The sequence below is a fragment of the Dromaius novaehollandiae genome, chromosome 7 (genome assembly GCF_036370855.1).
Source record: "Dromaius novaehollandiae isolate bDroNov1 chromosome 7, bDroNov1.hap1, whole genome shotgun sequence".
In the NCBI taxonomy this organism is placed as follows: domain Eukaryota; kingdom Metazoa; phylum Chordata; class Aves; order Casuariiformes; family Dromaiidae; genus Dromaius; species Dromaius novaehollandiae.
This window is the reverse complement of record NC_088104.1, coordinates 28,522,278-28,541,102: the sequence shown is the minus strand read 5'-3', so window position 1 is coordinate 28,541,102 and position 18,825 is coordinate 28,522,278. Positions and strand designations below refer to the sequence as shown.

At 40.4% G+C, this 18,825-nt stretch overlaps 1 protein-coding gene across 1 annotated transcript in view; it reads right to left on the bottom strand.

The window, feature by feature from the left end:
• PPP1R1C (protein phosphatase 1 regulatory inhibitor subunit 1C) overlaps positions 1–18,825 on the bottom strand; it is a 51,807-nt gene that overhangs the window by 10,317 nt on the left and 22,665 nt on the right. The window contains exons 3-4 of the mRNA XM_026110215.2: positions 17,342–17,379; positions 15,055–15,115 (exon numbers count right to left, since the gene is read on the bottom strand). Coding sequence (XP_025966000.1) covers positions 15,055–15,115; positions 17,342–17,379 — 99 coding nt within the window. The remainder of the gene's footprint in view (positions 1–15,054; positions 15,116–17,341; positions 17,380–18,825) is intronic.

Here is an 18,825-nt window from a genome sequence, read left to right as displayed (position 1 = left end):
ACCTGGATCAGCTGCTCTGTAATAACAGAGGCCAACAACTGGGCTACTCTACCAAAATATGTATTAGAACTCACTGTCCTTAAAAGCTTACAAGAAGCACTTTCTGAGTGTGGCTTCTTGAAATTAAAACACCATGTATTTTCTCAAGCAATTTCAGTCATTCTGGTAAGTCACCACATGCTACTATAGGCTGTTTTGAGTTTGAGACTGTCTGTAGTTTGACCACCTTTAGACAAGCTGTTGGGGAAAAAAGCAGGAAGAACGGTTTATAAGATCACATCTATCAATGCTTGGAAAGGCTGATGCTCAAGACAATTTGAAACTATGCTCAGTATTTCAATAGCAGCACATAAGTCCATTTAGAGGCAGGGACAAGACATAGCTTAGTTATATAGTTTGCTATGTACATAATTAATCAATGTTTTTATAGTCCTACCTGCAGAAATCAAAGAAGGGAGCAGGATAAAATAATTAATTAAATCTTTACTTTCATGAGAAGTCTTAATTTTTGCATACCTAACTATGTGGCATAGTTCAAAACAAATTATGGATCAAGTATAGGAATTAGGTTAAAATTAGGTTAAAGTGTGTGCTTTATGCCAGAGATTCAATTATGTAAAAATATCAGTCCTTTCCTAGCCTTAAGATCAATGATCATTTACAAAAGTGGTCCTCTTTGTTTGTCTAGGAACAAGTGCTTTTTATTCACAGGTATTATTCCTTTTGCTGATGATAAAAAGGCAGTTCTGCTCCCTATTTGTTCGTGTTAAATGGCAATACATGTGAAAAAGGACACCCAGTCTTATACCAAATTAATTTCCTCTGATACGTCCTGGGAATAGTGGCAACCAAGAACATTCTCTATTTTCATTTTCCTTCACAAGTCCTTAACAGGAAATCTCTGCTATGCTGTCCTGGCCACGTCTCTTACGCTTACAGGTATTCATGTCTTTGTCTTTTCTAATGAAGACTAGAGATGCATCCTTCCTAGAAACTGCTCTTGAGGCTGCACAAACCTGGCTGCAAAGCAGAATGAGTAAGCTTTCTAAAGGAATTTACTTAAGCAATTAATTCTCAGGGAAAATGCAGTATTAGAGAACCTGAACTCTGGGTGTCTCAGCTGTCTGGATGTTGGGCTGAAAACTACAGGCAGCTGGTAATTATGGTTGTCACGATATTAAAAACTACACTGTGGTATTATCAGCTCAGGATTTGTAGTATAGATTTCTTGTGCCATATGTTTAAACTTCAGATTAAATTGGATTCTAGTAATGTAAATAAAGTCAGAAAATGTCCCATGCTCGTCTGTGTTCATTTATTTTTCCAGATAAAGGCCACGTTTCCATTTGAACAACAATTTACACTAGGGTTTCAGAAACAGTGGCCATCAGAGATCGATTTCTGATGGGGATGACTGAAGCAGTATACTCTTCTGGAAAATCTGCAGCTAAAGGTGTCGTGTGGAACTGGCAGTGTCTCAGATACTGGGATAAGTCATTGCCTTATCTGACTGTGGCTCTACTTTTCTATATTTTGGCGGACACGGGGATTTTTCTGAGGTTGTAAAACCTAAACAGATGAGAAATAAAATTACTGCCACATCCTGAGGGAAGAGACTCTTTGACAGAGAAGAGGAGACACTAATGCACAGAGGCAGGAGACTGACTAAATGATGGAGCAGATGAAGTTCTGCATGTAGCGACTGAACAGCTTTTACTGTTTCACAGCTTCTACTGTTTCACTCCAAGACCTGGCATGGTACCCTAAGGATTCGGTTTGGTTTTTATCCTGGATCCCTGGTTTCTATTTTTGCTATTGCTTTTGTGGGCATTATTTCTTTCAATGGTCTGGGTCAGATACATCACAAGATTTATTAGCAGCAGGTCTAAATCTTTTGCTGAACACTCACTCTATGGAGCCTTGGATTTTCAGAAAGCAGTTAAAAAGCATTCCAGTGAGTTGTACTTTTTAAAACAAAGATAGGACCAAAATATTTGCTGGTTGGCCAAAAATCTAACGTTATGTTTCTCTTCCATACTTCCATGTCCTGTGCGGCTTTCACTTTTAATTAATCCAGTCTGTTTGGTTTCTGTCAGAAGTCTATAAGCTTCTCTGTTAATTTGCAGATGAATTCCCTACTGAGTTATAATTGTAATCATCATTGTGATCCTTCTTGTGATGACACAGGAGATAGATAGGATTTTGGCACCAGCATAACTTGACATCAGTAATTTCATAAATGTTGGAAGGAGCTCTTCTTTTCTCTTACGTATTTTATAAACACCTTCAAAACTACAAAAACATTGCGATGATTAAACAAGTGATTGATAGGTCAGCATTTACATTAAATTGTCCCCACCACAGTTGCTTTGTGGGTGGTATATGCATAGTAGGCAATTACCATTTTCTTTACATTACAGGTGCTGTAGCTGTAGTTCTTATATCTGAGCAGGAATTTGTCAGGAAGAATGAGCCTTTTCAGTTTGCACCGCGTCATTGTGTGTGAGCTGCAGAGATCATCTGAAACAGCTGGGATCCATTTCAGAAGACTAAAGCTGAACACGGCTTGAATACTTCCCCTCTTCCCTCTGTAGTTGGCATTTTATGTTAATGAAAGCAAATCCAATGAACTGAGTTACGAGTCAGGTCTGCTTACCTACCTGGCAGCACTGCAATATCTCTACAAGATCAGAGCCAGTCCCTCTTCTGGTTTTATTAACATTCCTTGGTGCTAGAGAGAGTTTTTCTCCCGTTAGGAGCTAATCTGGGGCTTGCAGCCTTCACTAGTCCTAATTCTGGATTTTGAGATATTACCCCTGTAAAACACAGTATCACCAGGCAAATTGACATTTAGAGGGTGCTGTTACAGAAGGAGGGAATGCACTACCACAGAATCAAATGCCATCCTTTATTCTGAAAGGCGGAATGCTTACGGGTAAATAAAATAGTTATTGAATCACAGAATCACGGAGGGTGGAAGGGACCTTTGGAAACTGCCTGGTCCAAACCCCTCTCAAAGCAGGGTCAACTACAGCAGGTTGCCCAGAACCGTGTCCTGTTGGGGCTTGGATATCTCCAGAAGGGAGATCCCACCACCTCTCAGGGCAACCTGTTCCAGTGTCTGACCACCTGTGGAGTAAAAAAAGTTCTTAAGTTTAAGTTGAACTTTCTGTACTTCAATTTGTGCCCATCGGCTCCTTATTTTCTAGCACAGAGAAGCATAACGAAAGAAACTTTGCCTATCATTAGTGTTTCTTAAGATGTAACTATATTTAAACATTGCATTGTGTCTCTCATCTGGAAAGTAACCCCACAGACGTGGCATAGTGGATAGATGGTGGATAGATTTCCCTAATTATCAATACTGTTCCCAGTGTTCGTCACAGGCTTCTCCAAAGACTTCATCCCTTCAACGTCTAAACACATGCTGACCCTGAGCAACCAAAGTCCCATAGGCTACAGCCAAAAAAGCGCACTAAACGGCTCCCACTCCAAAGCCCAACCCCACACAGGCAGAAGCATTTAACTCTTAAAAAGTGGCTTGTGAGGGGGTAACTCACACCGGCCGTAGGCCTGGCTGTAGCTCGCAGGATAGGAACCAAGGAGATACCTGTATTAACCCCTAGCAAGGCCTAAAATGTGGTAACTTACGCTTGCTATTAAGCTGTCAAGAAAGAAGGCAGGCTCCCACCCTCGGCATCCTGGAAAATGAAATGACCCTTTCCTGCATATTGCTGAATCAGAAACAGCTGGTGGAAAACAGTTCTGTCTGAAACTGTTCAAAGAGCGCTAATGAACATGGTGACTTTAACCGCAACAGGGAATAGAAACACTTTGCTGAAAGAAACAATTTTCAAGGACAGAATAAGAGTATAAAAATATGTTTGAATCAAGGAAAACAAAGCAAAACATAGTGATTTATGGCATCTGGAACAATAATATTGGTGGGCTTTTCCACCTCTGAAAGACGTGAGAAACGATTTAGTACACAGTGTTTACACACAACCGAGGGTGCTTCTTTTTCTGTACATATGCAAATTCAGCCAAAGCAAACTCCTAGCACCGGCTGCAGAACACATCTGGGTCAATGTCTCTGTACGGATCTTTTGGGAGAGGAGGAAGTAGACCATGATAAGACTGAAAGGTTTATTCTGACTTCTTCAATAATGTTTTCATTTGGGAACTTTTTTCCAGTTTGAGTCATTAAACTTACTGACAACTGAAAACCTACCAAATTCTTATATTCAAGTTTTTCTGGATTGCTGTCAAATTTAAAAAATATTAAAAAATCAGTTATTCAACATAAAATGCAGTCACCACAAACTATTTGCATTACAGTAGATAAAACTGGTCTCACTTTGCAGTTGCCATGGGCAGCAAAACATTAGGGGCAAAATCTTTAGCGGCTCTTTATTGTGTGAGTGACTTGAGCTTGTGAGAGACCTACATCTCCCGGTTTGCCTAAGGCATCAAAATACCCTAGAGCCAACATTCAGCACAACCAGAATGTAATTACAGCCTGGAAGCACACGATTTGGCACTCATAATAATAGTCAAAGGCTGAAAACAAGTATTGCTCTCAATTTTTTTCTGGAAAGAGCAAACAGGAATCTAGGACAAAGAATATCAGTTTACTCAATTTCACTGTTAGAAAATATAGACAAAGTACAGAAAAAGTAGACAAATTTCTCAAGGTTTAGACATGTTCACATCAGATAGCAACACCTGTAATGGGTTTTAACACTATTCTTGCTTTTCATCTTGCCAAGAATGAGCTTGAAGAAAAAGTCAGGCTCTAACTGCTGCAGGATTTGGGGAAATCCTGAAGCTGAAATTTGATAATAATCTGATAGATTTTAGTTGGAAATTATGAAAGGCAGACATACTTCAATGTTCTTCCCATCCTTCCCTTCTCTCTCTTCTTATGTATTTCCAAAAATTTTCAGCATGCTTCTTCAGAAAAAAGCATGTCGTAATTCACTAGAAATAGTAGTAAGAAAAATACACCTAAATGTCACCAGGGGGAGCTTTAATGACAAAAATCCCATTGACTTTTTTTTAAAACTATTCAGCTTTACTAGTGATTGAGAGGAGACTGAAAAGAATGCTGAATTTACATGATTTCTCCTCATCGTAGAAAGCAAAAAATGTTACCTGGCTTTGGACAGGAAGACTAGTCTTTTGGGTAATGTGTTTTTCTGGGACACACTCAACTGCTCAACCTCTGCAGAACCCCATTAAGTCAGGCCCTCTCTGATAGTGGTGTTTTCTAGGGCTAAAGCATTTTCTTTGCCTCCAGCTCATCTCCCCTCGACCGCCTTCATCCTCTTGAGTGTAACATCTCAAACTGGACACTGTTCCAGCTGAAGCTGAGCAAGAAGCGCATGGGCTTCGTACACCTTACTAGCTGTGCTCCAGATTAAAGAGGCAAGTCTGGAGTTTTTCTATCCCTGTCACTCGGGAAGGCACGGTTGCATCCTGCAAACCTGCACCATGTCTCTGTGTCCACCAAGCACACGTTCACATATACTTCTTGCTGTGTGCACAACACACAGTAAAGGTGCATTTTAGGCTGAGATAACATATAGCAAATATTTTAGGGTTTTTTTTCTGTTTCTGATTGGTCATTAGATGTCACAATTCCTTCCTAAAGAAATTATTCTGTTGATTACTCAGAGCCTGCTGATGGTCTTCACTGGTTATAAAAGCCACATGGAATAACATTGGTTCATGGGTTGGATGAGAGCTGAAAAAACTGAAAAATGCTTTAACTGATTCAAGAAAAATTAGCAGCTAAACTAGATTAGGGTTTTTTAAACAACTTCCTTCTGGCCCATGCACCACACAGAAGAATGAATCGCTTTTCAGATCCATACGCTCGCTGCAGTATTTCCTGTTTTTCTGGTCACATTCACATGCATAATTGCATGCAAGTTTTCAGTCCTAGCTCTGGTCCTAAAAGGATGTGGTTGAAATCTTCGGTCTGCTCGTGTACTTGTCTCAGTGCCAAGGTTCTGGTGGATGGTTTTGGGAACTCTGTGTTCCTGCTAAACTGGGCAATGTCACATCCCAAGGGGTGAAGGAAGGGAGAAATTAGGAAGGGGAGGAGAGCCACATGGACATCTTTAGAAAATTTTTGCTCTTCAATAAATTCAGACTAACAGTCATCCACTTCAAAAGGAACAAAACTCAAGTCAGAAAACCAGGTGACACCCCCACCACAGGAAACCCAACACACACGGTCCCCAAGAATCAGAAGCAAGCTTCCTCCTAGCCTGATTTTGGTCTAACTCAAGAAACGAGGACCACATTGTACAGAGACAGAGATATCACAAAGCCAACATACCACTTGGATATTTACTCAGGTCAGAGTGAAACCAGATGATGGAAAGCAAAATAAATGATCTTAAACTGCTATCCCTGGGACAGCCTGTGGGCAGGAGACACTCTCTAGGATCCTGCACGGGTGGCTCCTGGTCTGCAGGGGAAACCTACCATTGTGCCTTCCTGCCATGCTCTTGTGGCTAAATAATGAAAAACGCTTCTTAAAGCCTCCCACAAAATCACTGCATTGTTCAAAACTCCCAGCCCTGACCCCAGCAGGAGTGAATGCGGGTGGTGGGAGCTCTGTTGACAGGCCTGCAAGCCTGCACCTTCTTATACACATTCACAAGTAAAAGAATAGTTGATAAAGTCCTAACTGAAAGGTCAGAGGATGATTCTGCGATATCAGTCACTGCAGGCTTGTGCTCAAAGCACGGCAATATCATTCATACTATACAAAGTTCAATGTCACTGGGCATTCCTGCAATTTTTCATGCTGTCTTTTGACAGCTTTACTTTTATGGGTGGATATTTTTATAAATGAAATCTAACTACTTACAGAGGAGCCATTAACAGACATGGAGGAACTGTGGCAATATGCAGTTAGAAACAACATAGGGAAGGATTTTCATTTAGCGGTAAACTAAACGAAATGTGAGCTCTCATGCTATGGATAATCCTACTTAGAGAGGTACCTCTGTATCTGTACCTCTGTATTTGTCTTGTACTTATACCTGTATACCTAAGGTTTCCTTATTGCACCTTCTCTCCAGCTTTGGAGGAGCCAACGAGAAGTCCAACACCACACAGGAGAGTTAATGGGAGCATGTAAATCCTGCAGACCCTGTGCAGACCCTCTAGTCTAGGCCTATGTGTTTCTGGCTTGGGAACAAATTCAGAATTTTAAATGCTTGGGAAGAACAAAGGGGCAATTATTTATTACAATAGGACTCACTGGAGTCAGTATTTGTCATGTGACTTGGCTGTTAACATTCAACCCAGAACATACGGCTGAAGCCAGGAAATAAAATTTAATACCCTGCCAAATGACTGGCTTCACAAGAATGTTACATCTTCTTATACAGAAATATTATCTTTTCTTCAAAAGCTATTTCCATTCAGAGCACAACACTGCCAAAATCTTTGGAATTTCACTATAAATATATCTTATGACATAAAGTAACCAGAACAACACATGTTGCCCTTCCTGAGTTTTCTACTTTGTATTTTAAAATAAGTACAAAGTCTCCCACACTCTCTTTCTATAATATTTTATGTTGTTATCTCTGAAGAGGTTGACTTTTTAATGTTGTCTGTTACTACTTAGCGGCAATTAATAATACTATGATGTTTATATTGCTTTATATTAAGTATTACAATCCTCAACAATATTACTCTCAAGTCATAAATGTTGTTTCACAGAGAAACATTGTAAGATTCTCCTTCTATCGTAAAAGTAAAGTTATACCCTTAAAAGAGGCCAATTTAGCAAACATTGCTTGAAAAATAAAAAGAACCATCAGATATGTGGATTTTATGCTGAACTGAATGAAGTCAGTGGAAATATTCCTCTAGCCTTCAGTCTGCATTGAATCAGGCCCTTAAACCACACACGGAAAGTCAGGGACTGACATTAACGCTCTGTGCAATCTTTTCTCTTTCACATGCCAGGTAATAGTGGCAGATGACAAGTTATAACACAAACATCCCAGTTTTGTTGTACAGCAGATGTCAAGCTTAATCTCCACTGAACACCTCGGTCTCTCTAAAGGTAATGTGGTATTTACTGCAGCCAAGGCCAGAGCCATTTTGAAGCAGAAGCCGCCAGCTGTGTGAAATGAAATGTATTCAAGGCTGCCAACAGTAAGAAATTAAATACAGACTACAGCAGTGTCTGCCAGCTTTTGGGGCAGTAGCAGAATGGTGGCAGCCAATTGAACTCGAGATGGCAGCAATCTAACGTATCCCATTCACCAAGTCAGTGAGTCACTAATTAATTTAACTCAAATTATTTTTTTAATTGTATCTACTGCCATCATACTCCCATACAAGTCTGAGAAAGGAGAGAGGAGGGTAGAGAGAGTCAGAAAAAGAGAACAAGTACTGGAAGGTAGCATCTTGAAAAAGAATAATATACAGGCATATTCTGTCTCTTCTTACAACAGTATATATAGGAAATTCATGAATAAAAGCCCTATAACTCGTTCCAATACATCAGGTGCAACATAGCCAGGAAATTTGCTCAACTCCATACTGTATTAAGTGGTGTGGTTGCATTGAGGTGTATTCTGGCTAAGTTGTAGGTGAGAACAGCGTACAAATGAAAAGAAGAACTGGTTTTGAAAGCAAAGCTGCACTGTTCTTTGGTGACTTGGCTAGGCAAAAGAAAAAAATGTAATGATAAATACTGCAACATGAATTTTCCTTTCTTAGTGCTTCGGGAAGTCCTGGCAGCAGTGGAATTTCTACCTGTGAAACCAAAGGCATTGATGGTGCTGAGCCACGTCAAAACAAACGAGCAAAACAGAGTAAGGCACAGGAATAACGGGGCAGAGCTTTGCCATCCTCTGTTATCCAAGCAGCAGTGTATTGAGGTGGACCTTCTATCTAAAAATGCACAGAAGAATGGGTATCAACAAGCTAAAGAAAATATATGCTACAGAAGAGAGCTTTGCCATGACCCCCGTTCTGCTGAGGAATTAGAGGAGGACGAGTCCCTGTCGCTGGGGACAACTGTAGCTACGGGACTGTGCATGCTTTTGTGGAGCAGTCGTAGCATCTGCCCAGCAATTATCTCAGCCCTTTAGTCCACTGGCAAAGCAAAAGATCTGGAATGCATGTGCAGGGCTGAGGGGATAACTAAAAACCATCTCCTGCTCCTGTTCAAGCTCCATGGCTCGTGCGCAGCACAGTCATGTTAATAAGAGTGGTAGGTATTCTGTCATCATTGCAGAGATGGGGAAAATGCAATACCCCAGGCCAAAGTGACTCACCCTCCTTAGAAATGTATATGAAGAGCACCAGCCCAGTCTGCGAACAATAACAAACCGAGGCTTGACGTTCAGGAAACCATATAGGATAGGCTATATTATGGCCAGTGAGTCTTTGGCTTCCTCACCTCCTCTTTCCTCTGCTACACAAAACTAAATTTAAATCAGTATATGAAGCATAATTACACAAAAAGACATAATGTTTTTCTTTGTAGTATAATACGATGTTTCTTGCTATTATCCTGATATATTTAGCCAATGCTAGAAGCTGTTCACCGAGAGTTTGCTAGTGTAAGAAGGCAGCACATAAGATGATGCTAGTTTCTGCAGTCACTGCTTAAGACCTACAAACTTCATTCCTCTGCCGCTCAAAGTGAGTCCAGCCTGAGACTTTTGTTCCATGAGGCTTCTCGTGGGGTCTGAATGCAGCACTTACCACACTGACAACAATCCTGTATGTCTCCAGACTCTATCTGTGTTCCTTGTTAACCTTCAGTCACAAAGTAATGAGATGCATCAGACATCATCAAGCTGGCCTAAGGGGTTACAAATTTGGATCAGGGCCACATACTGTACTAATTGCTTCTAATAAATTACATATTTCAGGAGGGACATCATGATTTTAATCATTTATTCTGCATGTTGTTTCCTTTGGAGAGAAGAACAAGCAGGCACTAAACAAGCCCAGCATCTGAAATTCATGACAGAAGCTAGAAAGAGCTCATTTAATATCAACCATCATTGTAAATACTAGAATTATGCATGTATCAAATCCCTGGGTATGAACACTATGGGAACAGCCAGTGAGTCCTGTTTGTTTTAATGAGGCAAACCAAAATAATGTCTTTGCATGTCCCTTAAATTTATAACAACTCAGATTTAATCCCATTTCAAATGTTGTAGCTAGGGCCTAGCTAAAAAAAAGTCATTGTTTCTATGCAAAGAAAAATATATTAAGAGGGGAATTTAAAGGACATATTCTCCCAAAAGGCCTCAGTGTGACTATCAGAACTTTTATTACTTTGAATCTGAGAGGGAAAAACAGAATCAAATGCACCTTTCACCTCTGCAGGGAAAAACTTTAATTATTATTTGATGACAGCTAATTGCAAAGGTGGTTCAGCGAACACAGAAAGCTACATGAGCTTTCTTTAAAGCCCACTGAAATTAGCAGGAATCATTATGCTGATCTCAACGGCCTTTTGCATGAGGAACCAGGAGGAGCGAAGGTTTCCCATTCCCCTGACCTCCAGCACACCCGCACCAGGGGACTCGCTGTTAATGAAATCCCTGAAGCCCTCTGGAACGCGCACTTCCTTCGGAGTGGGAGACCTTGGGGGGATTTAAATAGCTGCTAGTATTAATAGCAATAGCTGGTAGATAATGTGGAGACTTGTGAGCTCCAGGGAGAAACACAGGTTTGTGAACAACTCAGGCGCTGTCTCGTGTTTGTCTTTGTAAACCCTGCTTCCTGTTACTTTAGTCTGTGCTTCCTTTCAAGGATGAGTTGCTATACCAAAAAAGCCTGATTGCCTAGGTAAAAGGAAGCCTGTTTTGATGCAAAGTGTGGCTTGGGGATGGGAAGTTGCAGTTGTAGCTCTAAGATTCAAAAAGTGCTCTTTTAGAGATGCTAAGGAAGCACCGTTACCTGGGTAAGCGCAATCCGCTCGCAGCCTTGGCAGTCGGCAGTCCTTCCGCTCGGCCCTCTCCGCACGGGAGGGTGATCGCCCCGTTTCACACTGCTCTGAAGAGTGCAATGGGGGAAAGGGCAAGAATCCAGCGAGGCTTCGAAGGGCAGCCTCTCTTTTAACCCACAGACCAGAATAACAACGACGGACATTCTTGCTAAAACACCTGCACTTCTACTTTGATACACTGGAGTAGGACCAAAGGATTCCTCTTGATTTTTCCCTACAGGTATAGAAGCAGGTGGGAGAGAGAGGCCTCAAGCAATGAGAACTGACTGAAAAAGATTGCACTAGGTAAAACTGGTGACCCGTCTAATTGAGAAACCTTCCTCTGGTTGTTCTTATGGTATTCTTCCTAGGAAAGAACAAACAAACCTCTGCACATGAAGAAGGAGAGCTTAAAATGAAAGGAGAAGATGATGGGGATTCCTGCTTAGCGCATAAAGGCATAAGAAGTTAGAGAAGGACAAGAATTTGAAATTCAGACAGAAAAGCCCAAGAGTAAGGGAAAAAGGAAGGGAAACAATCAAGGGTGATAAAGCCGATGAATTCATAGAACAAAAGAAAAATTAATAGATTGTCAAGCACATGAGATAAACTTTTCATTGATGTAAACCAGTGTAAGTGTATTAAAGGCAAAAGGATATATTGGCTTACATCAGTTGAAAGTTTAGTCTATTACATTTGAGTGGACCTGAAATACAGAAAGCAATCTCAGCCTTCCTAACTTTCAGTACTTTAGTTATAATTACTATCCAGAGTTAAGAGGCACTGAAATACTGAAAAACAATGTGACAAGAGGTTAACCATAAAATACTGAAAAAATTATGGATTAATTTAATGCAGTGTTCAGACTCTGAATTTTACAGCTTTGCATACTACAGTAACAGCATGGAGCTGGCAAACATTAGTGCAGCAGGTTTAGCAAAAGAAAAATTAAAAAAAACAAAAAACAAAGAAAACCTCTTTGACATCCATTAGGCATGGTAATATAATACTAACGAGAACACTGTGCTGCACTGTTATCTGGTTTGCTGTCTGATTTGCTCTGCAGATTACCACTTAAATCAATAGCTCTCACATTGATTTTTCCAGCTTGCTGTATTCCAGTAAAAAGAACAATGCGCTGAGATGAGTCAGCTATTTGCTCCTTCTGCAGGGATGCTATGCATTTTCTTTTAGGAAAATAAACGCAGGAGCAAAGCACCACAAATACAGAGAGAGGAACCTGCCTGCTGCACCACTGCAGGACACTGGCTCTGCAAACACATCTGGCAGGTGCAGCAACCTACAGACCCTGCTCGAGACAGTACAACCATTGCAAGGATGGACCTGAACATTTGGGAGCAATGGGAGACAAGTAATAACCCTGTCTTTCAATTTAGTGACTGCTGTGGCAGAAGGGGAAAATATGCCCACATTTTACTAAGAAGCTGATCTCCATGTATTTACACTGACATGTAGAACTTCAGCACTCCTGCATTTTAATTTGTTTCATATATTTTCATGTATTTACATATTTCATGTAACACGTATTATAGTCCTGATACTGTATTACCAAGTGATCATCACTGTTGTCTGATTTAGCTTTCCCTCCTTTTAACCAAGTCAACAATTTCTTATTTTGTTTGCAATCATAAAATGCAGCTTAATTCACTCTTGCTTTCTCTCTCTGTCTTGCTGAACCTAAATGCCTATTGAGTTCATGAAACCGGCAATCTTTTCCTCTCATACAATTTGGTAATCCTTTCAAGGAACTTGCAGCAAAAACATTTTCAATTAAAAGAAAAAATAATCTCAAGAACTACTTTGAGATTTTAAGTCACAGGGCGTGCAGCATGAACGTCCCCCACGGTTTCTCCTGAAGACCTCGCGGTTGGTGCCGGGAAGCAGAGCTGATGCTCAGCGACACCTTCTCTTTCCTCCAGTGCCCCATGCTCGGCTGCTGCTCTGGGCTCCCCGGCTCTGCACTCGTGTGAGCTGGGGTTATAGCTGGAAACTCAGATTTAACAGCAATTGAAAGCTACTGAAATGCCAAAGCAACATAATGAATGGAAATGTTTGTTGCTCTTTCCCACCAGGAGTTCTGTTTGAAGTCTTGGGGACAGGAATTGAGATTTATTATCTCATCTTTGAATGTAAGATGACGGATACATTCTACCCCATCATCCATTAATAACAGCCCCAGAGGTTATGGAGCAGTCATAGAGGACATGGAAGAGAGGAGGTTCAGCATCCAAAATCTCATTCCTTACTGTGTATTGAAGACCATTTTCTGAGCCTACCGAAGGAGAAGCTGAGCCTGCAGGAAATTACCATGTGCAAAGCTCTGGGAATATTTTGTAATTACAATTCCTGTTATTCTGAAAATATTGCTAAATATTGCTATCTGCAACAGCTAGAAAACTTCAATTATTTAAATCATTACAGGACTTTTACAAAATTTTGCATTTTACAGCAATGCTTTCACAGCACTGGCTATTTCTGATTGCTACATGTTTACTTCTTAGTCTCTTAGTCTAAGCAAAATAACTTTCATGTTTTCATAACAGCAAAGACCAAGGAACGGCAAATTTTCTATTCCAGGTTATTTTTTAAAAGGTAAGATAGTATTTTTGACAGTCACAGTATGGTAAATTTGGAGCAATCCAGCCTGTTTACAGGAAGGGTTATGAACTTCCAGGTTCCCACCACTGTATCTGGGAGTACTATACAGTGTAGGGTGTTAAGGGAAACAGGAGGGGTATTTTGTGTAAGCTTTGTTCTGTTTACAGGGTATTTCACATTAGTCATGTGCTATCTTGAATCACATACTTTCCTACTAGAAAGTCCACTCACTGGGAATTAAGTTGATGTAGAAATGAACTATCCCAGTTACTTCCTCAGGCTTCAACAAGATATTAATGTCAACACTGAGCTGGCTTTGGCCCTTGAGAGCAAAAATACAGCCCCACTTTAACAGAGCTCTTCACTTACGTAGTACTTATTTTATACTTACACAGCAAAATAACACATTAGTGAGACCAGTAGATATTACTGCTACCCATGCAAAGCTTTTTCCTTTTGCAAATTATTATAATTGACTATAATGAGATTATTTCTAATAACTAGTAAGTCAGCTTTAGCCCATTTTGATGCAGATAGAAAATCTTCTGAGGCACCTGAGTGATGTTTTAAGCATTGCTAAGATGAGCATTAGAGAACTGGAGCCACAGGATGAGATATATAGAACTGGTTATTATGGTACCTAACGATAGTGTGGGTGTTTCATGCTACAAATCAGATATTCTGCTTTTTTGCCAGGTAATAAATCATGTTTACCAGAAGGAATGGGCAGTAAGGGTATTCACTATCTATCAGGAGACATCTGGCAGGACAGACTTTGGTCTGCAGTCTGAAGATGATCCCGTACTGACAGCAAGCGTCAGTCTGAAGTGCAGCAAATCAGTACAGATCTCGCTTAATTGCAAATGTGATCAAACCAAACTGTGCAGAGTCGTTTAAGCAACGAGGTCTAAAAGCAGCCATCCCAGTCACAGCTAATACTCCTGCTGCTTTTAGGCTCATTCCGAAAAGCGCTTAAGCCCTCCACAGATTTACTGAGATTTCTCATTTCCTCTTGTCTTCACAAAAAAGGCTTTATGCTTCCTACGATCAGAGACTCAGCCCACAGTTTTGGCCACCCTCCTCCTTGCAGCTGCTTGGAGGGTGAGGCAGAACATACAGGAGTGGCTTAAATAAGAAGTAGGGGGCAAACACCGCTAAGACATCCGTTCAGGGAGTTCTCCTCAAAGGCCGATATAAAGTTAAGTTACTTCAAGCTGATAAAGGCACCGAGAACTTGCAAAAAAAGAAGCTTTTTTTTTTTTTTTATGCCACTGCTGTAAGATCTGTCCCTGAAGGAGGAAAAGTCGTGAGGTTATCAAGGCAAAGAGAGGGAGCTGCCCTCGACGCCGCGGCGGTGCTGCCTGCGAGGCAGCGCGCTGCTGTGCTGCCCCGGCGCGTGCTGGGTGCTGGGCGCTGGCGGAGCCCGGGCAGCGCGTGGACTGTACCTTTGATGGGAGGCGGCGTGTAGACGCTCTGCTTCCTCTGCTTCGGGGAGGCGCTCTGTGACTGCGGAGTTAAAGAAATACAGAGAGTGAGAGGCAGCGAGAGGCTGCTGTTGATATTTATAGCGGTGAGGAGCCTTGTCGCACACCTGCTCTCGCAGCGCTGCACCGCGCACAGCGCTCGGATCGTTTCCCTTTCAGCTGCCGCTAACCCAGCCCAGCCGGCAGCAGACCCCTGAGTAGCAGCCGTGGCCCCGACACGCTGCAGGGGTCCAGCAGGGGTGTTTCTCTGAGCAGGCTGCCCTGAAGAGGTCTTTCCCTCTTGTTACTTGAAAAAATACACTACGAAGACGTGCTACCATTGCAAACGCATGTCTCACACTTGAGACCACCTTGGGTGCTTTACAGAATAAACGGCACACCCTTGCATCTGCAGTCGGGCTAGTCTTAAAACACACTTTGACCTCTACTGCATGCAAACAGTTTTGACTGACGGGCTTAGAGTGCACTTTAGTGCTTTGCATTTGCTCAAAATTCAGTGGTGCACACACCAATCTGAGAAGTTTTTAGGAAAATGGTGCTATATAAATCAGATGCTAGTTCCTGGGCTTCCATCTATACAGGAAAAGCTGAGATTAGACAGAAAAACTGTATGTTTAATGGACAAGTTTTATACCTCCCAGGCAAAATAGGCCCAACACTACAGAAGACTACCCTTCACTCTGAAAAATATTGCTAAGAGCAAAACTAAGATAGCCTATGCTTTTAACACTCTAGGTAACATTCTCATAAGGAAAATAAATATTTACATATATTAAAAGATAGCAGGATTTATTTTAATTGCTATTCCAAGTAAATATGGTGTAATGAATTACTCTCTATATAAGTAAGGCAATACTGAAATTCTTAATACAAAAATTTTTACATAAATAAATTGAAAAACCCTTTCCCTCCTTTTTCTAATGTATTATACTACTCCTAAAATAACAATTTCAGCAACCAATCACTCAGCCTTTCACTGGGCCTGATTTAAATGATACCCTCGGACGGTTCAATTTCTTATGACCTCAAAATCAACATCTACACAACAAAAGATGAAATATTCTAAAATAATAGCAAAATAATTGCTTACAGTATAATAGTAGTATAATTATACAAGTATACAGTTAGCAAAAAGCTGACTAGAATATATTCCAGTGCTAAAGCAGCACAACTTTCCCAGAATGAAAGCAGTTAAATTGATATCTATACAAATATGGAATATCTTCATATAAAAAGGATAATGAAACTGCATAAGATCTCATGCTGAGCTTTTGACATGGCTAGTTTTTAATGTTATAAACATCATACCACATTCCCCAGAAAAAGGTTCAAAAAGCTGTGCATAGGCAAGCTTTAATTTTTCCCATCCAATCAATTTCTAATTGTATTTGGTCATAATGATGTCATCTTTCCCCAAATATTTGCTAGAAGTGCCTCATACTTTTTCCCCTGAGTACTTTTGTCAGTGAATTTTAATCAGATCTCTTTCTTCAAGAAACATATGAGATGGCTCTTAAGAAAAACACTTTCACAAAAATGTAATCCTATTGCCTTATCCTACCATAACGGATGGAATGATAACATTTATAAACACAAGATTGTCTTCTCTGGAAAGAGAAAGCTATTTATAAACAGTGTGTGACAGGTTATTGATCCTGACCCCAGTAAATCTTTTTTTGTCTGTATTTGAATCCAAATTTGAAACAATCAATACTACCTACTGCTATTTAAAGCTCTGCCTGCTTCTCTAAGCAATCAGTGAAGTAGAAGGTGGTCAGGGCAATGTAGGCGCTAGGCAGAGAGAGATTAGAAAAAGAGACTGGAGAAGCTAACTTTTAACTATTCTGCAAACAGTATCAATCTGACGTCTGCTGTGTGCTGGGCAAACAAAAGGAAAAGAGAAGAGCCTGCGATGGTTTTGTAGAGCAACGGTAAGCAGTAGAGCAAAGCTGGAATAATGTTGGACGAGGTGACCTCTCAGGATACTATGATTTGATGTGGCAAAAAGGAAGCTTTCAGCCCGCCCCTGAGCTTCAGACTCCGCTGTAAAGGGGGCACTGGAGAGCTGACCAGAATTCTGCGAAAAAGAACCCAGTCTGTGCACAAGTGTGACTTGAAAATGATGGTCCCAGAAAGGCTGTTTACTGAAGATGGTGTGACAATGTAAATAAAAACATAATCTGAGATGAATGAGTAAGTTTCAAAGGGTTTTTAACAATAAATGCATTTAAAAATATATTTTACTTACTTCTCCTTGTGAGATGTTTGTTCTCTTCTCATCTTTTTCTAAAAAAGGAAAAGATATGGATAGAGAAAAGTTAGTACAAAGAGTGTTTCTCTCAGTGCTAAGTATTGCGACTGTGCCCTGAACTCTACAGCACTGTTGTAAATGAGAAATTACTCTGCTGGTTTACAGCTTTTCTTTCTCTTTTGTGTTTCTTAGAAAACCTGAGGCCTTCTTCTTCATAAGCAATTAGACACCTAACTCCCATTTTGCACTTAATCAATTTGTGCATAAGATGAAATTATTTTTCTAGCATTGTGTTGATGTAATTAATGGTCAGAAAGTGTCAGTCTTCTGATGATGATTTCCCAAATATTTTACAAAGATCATGTAGGATCTTTGATGCAAAGTAGTCTGGAGCTCTAAAATAAAATGTTATTTAAAATAGTGATATCAATCTCTCATTGTACCAACACCCTGTTTAAAATTTTCCACTTGCAGATAGCCATGTGCAATTTCCACTGAGGTCTGACAGACCTGTAAACATATATCTGAAGGAAGGCCTAGGTCTACACCATATCACTTCATCTAACTTTTTCTCTGATTATAAACGGCTTCTGATGTGATGTGCGTGAGGGAAAGAGCCAGTCAAGGCAGACTGATAGCATTTCATATTGTATTTTTTACCACGGTATCTGTGCACCTTGAGAGGCATCAAAATGACTAATACTCTCAGTTAAAAAGTGTAGATCCAAACAGAGCTGATTGCTAAAGCACAGTCCGACAGATACAGAATTAGACGAGACAACCACAAGGCCAGTTCCTGCCATTGAAATTTGTACGAACTTTGGTAGATGACTCACTGCTTCCTTGACTTCCCTACCTGTAAATAAATATAGCAGTACCTAATATACTTTGTAAATCACTTTGGGGTATGAAGACAGGCTGTCTAAATGAGTAATCACTCATATGCTTGTATGCACACTTATATGCTTGTAATTTTTATTATTAGATGCATGCAAGAGAGACATTGACTTCAAAGATTCAATATCAGATTTTTTTCAACTCAAGATCCTAGATTTAGTTTGGAGGCTGAAATTTGAATAAATCTCAAACTTTCATCAGAGCACAATGTGAAGTTATGTCCCCTTTCCTCCCAAAACCCTAATTTGCTCAGATTCAAAGTATTTTTGGTAAACCCAAGCAGAGGTTTGGGTAAGGGACAAAAACTGAAAATCAGAAGTTTTGTCTGGTTTCTGGTTTCACTTCTAAGAATATGCACAACTCTAACACTTTGGGCTTGTGCCTTTAGAGTTCTTAGTGGGATGACACCAAAACTGCCACAACTGTACCCTTTCCAACCTCTCCTTTCTCTCAGCAGCCCATATGACAGGCACCTTTGTGAACAGGAATTGGCCTTGTACAGAGTTAGAATAATCATTCATATGCATAAGGCAAACAGTGCCAAAGAATAACATATAACAATGAGAAAATGTAAGAATGACTTA